The 5226-nt window shown below is 33.4% G+C and overlaps 1 protein-coding gene across 1 annotated transcript in view; it reads left to right on the top strand.

Moving 5' to 3' along the window:
* The window catches only part of STOML3 (stomatin like 3), a 35547-nt gene that overhangs the window by 18979 nt on the left and 11342 nt on the right, over positions 1-5226 (top strand). Inside the window, exon 4 of the mRNA XM_006915780.2 lies at positions 591-673. Coding sequence (XP_006915842.1) covers positions 591-673 — 83 coding nt within the window. The remainder of the gene's footprint in view (positions 1-590; positions 674-5226) is intronic.

Below are 5226 nucleotides of genomic sequence, written 5' to 3' on the forward strand. Positions count from 1 at the left end.
AGCCTCAATCCAAATATCTCATGATTTAGAGATAAGTCAAAGTTTTTACAATTGTGAAATGCCATTGTATTTGAACTAATCATAGTAATGGAGAAACTGTAAATCTATAATACATTGGTTTTGGAGACTCTGATATCCTGAGAAGATTTTAATTCTAATGTTCCTTCAGTAATATTGAAGGAATGAGAATGTTGACAGTAACAGATATTCAAGGCCAAAATTTTATAACTTCAATCTTTTATACAGATACCTTTAATATAGCAAAGCCAATTTCTAAAATATCCTTTAAAATTAATGTCAGATTCAACACTTGGATAGAAGTAGATTAACTGTTTTAAAAATAAAATCTAAAAATTAAATGTCCAAGATCTTTAGTTTCTTACTAAAAGATTTTAATTCTTAGGGAATTACTTTTCTTTAGTCATTGACTGATAGGAGGAAACAACTTTCTCCAAAGTTATAAGTATATATATTGAACATCATCTGGGAAACATTTTAGCCTCATGAAAATAATGTGCCATATAGCTGGGAGACAACTTATAGTTATTTTAAATAGGATAAAATTTAAAACCATAGTTTCTTTTTCTTAGGTTTAATACTGGTCCTGCCCTGCATAGATGTGTTTGTCAAAGTTGATCTCCGAACTTTTACTTGCAACATTCCTCCACAAGAGGTAATACTGGTTAAAGATATGTTACTAGAATAAAACCTATGTCATCTCTGTTACATGAACAATTTAAATTTTACAGGATGTTTTCAAACTATAAGAGGGAAGATGAACTAAATTCCTAGACCTGCTTGAGAGTTTGAGGTGGCTCCAAAAACTACTGGGTTTTGTTTTGCCAAATGAGAATAAAGCCAAGTTTAAGAACTAAATTGCCAGAAGACTTAGGTGAGAGAAAGCCAAGAAAAGAGATAAGAAGTCCAGTTGACAGAGAAACCAGAATGCAAAATGACAGAGTAAATGCTTAGAAGAGTGATAAATCACTATATGAAGGACCCAAATTTAATTTGGTATAGGGCAGTGGTTGGTTATGATATCATCCTCTCCCATCACCGTCTCAGACATTTTTTTTTAGTAATATCTATATTACTTCTGCTTTAGAAGTTTTTGTGTGTTTAATGCAACAAACTGGGGTCAAAGTGAGGAAAGAGGAGATATAGCACAGGGCCCATCTGTACATGAATTTCAAACACTTCTATTCAATTCTTAAAGTACTGCACATAAGTGACCAAAAAGAGTACCTGGGCAATAAGTAAGAGAAACAGAGCTATTAATAATCATGTCACCCTTTGATAACCAAAATGATCTGGGAAGAGGAAAAAAAATGTGAATAGTACCTATGATGTGGGAGGGGAAAGGTCATAAGACAGAAAATCACCATTTATGAATAAATATTTATTTTCTTCTCTGTGCTCCATGAAACTCAATCGAGAACCATGCCACCAGAGGGAGCCACAGAGTCCTCATCTTAGAATTCACCCTCAATCATAAGAGAGTTTGAGATGCTTAGTGACCTATCCTGAGCCTCTTCTGGCTCCATATTAGACAATTATAGATGAGAAAAGTGAGTTCTAGGTTCTGCTCGCATGGTACGCCCCCACAAATTTATCATTTGCTGCAAAACATCTTATCATATTATTCAGTATGATTAATGCAGAGTCTCTATATAAAGCTAAATTGATTTTTAAAATTAAAATCATGGGATGATATTGGTTAATAAAATCAAATAGGTTTCAAGTATATAATTCAAAATATGTCATACATATATTGCATTCTGTATTCACCATTCAAAGTTAAATTTCCTTCCAAATATTTCTCCCCTTTACCTTTATCTACCTTCCCCTTCCCCCTTCCCTCTGATAACAGCAAATCCACTGTCCATATCAATGAGTTTCTGTTTGTCGCTTTCAGTTTTATATCCTACATATGAGTGAAATCATATAGTTCTCAACTTTTTCTGTCTGACTCATTTCGTTTAGCATGATAATCTCATGATCCATAATGTTGTCACAAATGGCAGTAATTCATCTGTTCCTATGGCTAATATTCCATTGTATGTATGTACCACATCCTCTTCATCCAGTCACCTATCAAAGGACACTGCATTCAGTTGTTTCCATGTCTTGGCCACAGTGAATAATGCTGCTATGAACATTGGGGTGCATATATATTTATGAATAAAAGTTTTCAAGTTTCTTCAGTAAATATTCATAGGAGAAATTGCTGGGTCATATGGTAATTCTTTTCTTAGTTCTTTGAGGAAACTCTATACTGTTTTCCATAGTGGCTATACCAATTTATATTCCCACCAGCAGTGTATGAGGCCTCCTTTCCTCCCACAACCTCTCTAACATTTGTTATTACTTGTCGTGTTGATGATAGCCATTCTAACAGGTGTGAGGTGATATCTCTTTGTGATTTCGATCTGCATTTCCCTAATAGCTGGTGAAGTTGAACATCTTGTTATACATCTGTTGGCCATTTGTATATCTTCTTGGGAGAAGTGTTGGTTCAGGTCCGCTGCCCATTTTTTAATTTGTTTTTTTAATTGTTGTATAAGTTTTTTGTATATTTTGGATATTAGCCCCTTATCGAAGGTGTTGTCTGCAAATAGATTCTTACATTCAGTTGGTTGCCTCTTTGTCTTGTTGATGGTTTCTTTTGCTGTGCAAAAGCTTTTCAGTTTAATATAGTCCCATTCATTTGTTTTTACTTTTACTTCCCTTGACTTTGAGGTAAAGATTCACAAAATTCTCCCTAAATCTAAGGTCTATAAGTTTAGTACCTGTGTTTTCTTCTATGTAAATTTATTATTTCAGGTCTTATATTTAGGTATTCGATTTGTTTTTAGTTAATTTTTGTGTATGGTGAGAGATAGCAGTTTAGTGTGGTTTTGCAATTTTCCCAGCACCATTTATTGAAGAGTCTTTCCTTGTGTTCTCAATTTCACTTACTTCTGCTCTAATTTTTATTCTTTCCTTCCTTCTGCTGACTTTGGGCTGCATTTGTTCTGCTTTTTCTAGTTTTTAAAGATGTAATAGTAGGTTGTTTATTTGGGATCATTCTTGTTGTTTGAGATAAGCTGGTAATAATATGAACTTTCTTCTTATACCACTTTTGCTGTGTCCCAATAGTTTTTTTATGTTGTACTGTCGTTCTTGTTTGTTTCTATGTATCTCTTGATCTATCCTTTTATTTCTTCTTTGACTCAGTTGTTCTTTAGTAGCATGTTGTTTAATCTCCACATATTTGTGGGTTTTCCCACTTTCTTTTTGCAGTTCATCTCATTTCAGAGCATTATGGTCAGAGAGTATGTTTAGTATGATTTCAGTCTTCTTAAATTTGTTGAGGCTAGTTTTTTGTCCCAACATATAATCAGTCCTTGAGAATGTTCCATGTTGACTAGAGAACAATGTACAATCTGGTGTTTTGGAATGAAAGGCTCTGTAAATGCCAGTTATGTCCAACTGGTCTAAGGCATCTTTAAGGCTGATATTTCCTTATTGATCTTCTGTCTTTGGTGTATTTATGTATCCTACTCAATTATGTTTTTGTCATTTCTCCCTTTAGTTCTATTAGTAGTCACTTAATATATTTTTGGGGCTCCCTGATTGGGAGCATAAGTATTGATAAATGTTATGTCTTCTTGATTAATGGTCTCCTTTTTCATTACAAAGTGTCCATCATTGTCTCTCATTATCTTTTCATTCTGAAGTCTATTTTGTCAGATATAAATACGTCTACATCTACTTTTCTCCAGATGACATTTGCTTATAGTGTCATTTTCCATTCTTTCACTTTAAGTGTATGTTAGTTCTTATAGCTGAGATACGTCTTTTGAAGGCAGCATATAATTGGTTTTTTTTTTTCGATACAATCTGCTACTCTATGCCTTTTAATTGGTGAGTTCAGTCATTTACATTAGGATAATTATGGAAATATGAGGTTTTTCTATAACCATTTTATCTTCTGTTTTCTGGTAGCTTGATGTCTCCATGGTTTCTGTCTGTTATTTTAAATTGGTGGTATTCTATGACTTTTCCCTTTGTTTCCTCTTGTTTTATGTTATGTGTCTCAGTTCTGGATATCTTGTGTGTGATTACCATTAATTTTATATAAAAGAAAGTTTCATATACGCAGTGGTCCTTTTAAAACGGCATGTGTTTCATCTCCATTCCCTTTGCAGATTCAGACACTTACTCCTCCTTTCTGTTTTTGTTGTCTCAAATTATTTCTATTTATGTTGTGAGTTCATTTCTGAGTTGCAGTAGCTATTTCTCCTTTTCTTTAAAACGTTTTTTTGACCCTTAACCATTATGTAATATTTAAGTTTATAAACTCTATCCTTAATAAGGGTTGCAATTACCTCTTTCTGCCTGTTACTCAATTTACTCATAGCATTGTATTTTTTTGTTCTTTTGATTCAGGTCGAATAACCTTCTACATTATTTCCTGTAATGCAGGCCTTGCAGTGGAAAATTCCTCAGCTTTTGTATGTCTGAGAGGATCTTTGTTCCTTCATGTCTAAAGGAGAACTTTGCTAGATATATTATTCTAGGCTGATATTTTCTCTATCTCAATTGTTAAACATATATTTTTTAATTAATAAAATGTAATTTTTTTTATGGTAACATTGGTTAATGAAAACCAATAAGTTTCAGCGGTACACTTTACTAGTAAGAGATATATATATTTACACTATGTCACTACATATTTAACCCTTTTTACTCCATCTACCTCCCTCCTTCCCGCTATTCTCTGGTAACCACCAGTCTATAGTCTATAGTCCATGTCCATGAGTCTCTATTTGTTTGTCCTGTTCATTTGGTGCTTTTAGGTTTATATCCTACATATAAGTGATATCATGTGATTTTCAACTTTTTCTGTCTGGCTTATTTCACATAGCATGATTATCTCGAGATCCATCCACGTTGTAGCAAAGGGCAGTATTTCATCTCTTCTTATGGCTAAAAACACTAATACAATATTCCATTGTATATATGTACTATAGCTTCTTTAGTCTATCATCTATCGTAGGACACTTCGGTTGCTTCTATGTCCTGACCACTGCGAATAATGTTGCTATGAACATCAATGTGCAAATATCTTTTTGAATATGAGTTTTCAAGTCTTTGGGGTAAATACTCAGTAGTGGGATTGCTGGATCATATATGGTAGATCAATTCTTAGTTTTTTGAGGAACGTCCATACTGTTTTCCAGA

Source organism: Pteropus alecto, unplaced genomic scaffold (assembly GCF_000325575.1).
Source record: "Pteropus alecto unplaced genomic scaffold, ASM32557v1 scaffold16, whole genome shotgun sequence".
Taxonomy (NCBI): Eukaryota; Metazoa; Chordata; class Mammalia; order Chiroptera; family Pteropodidae; genus Pteropus; species Pteropus alecto.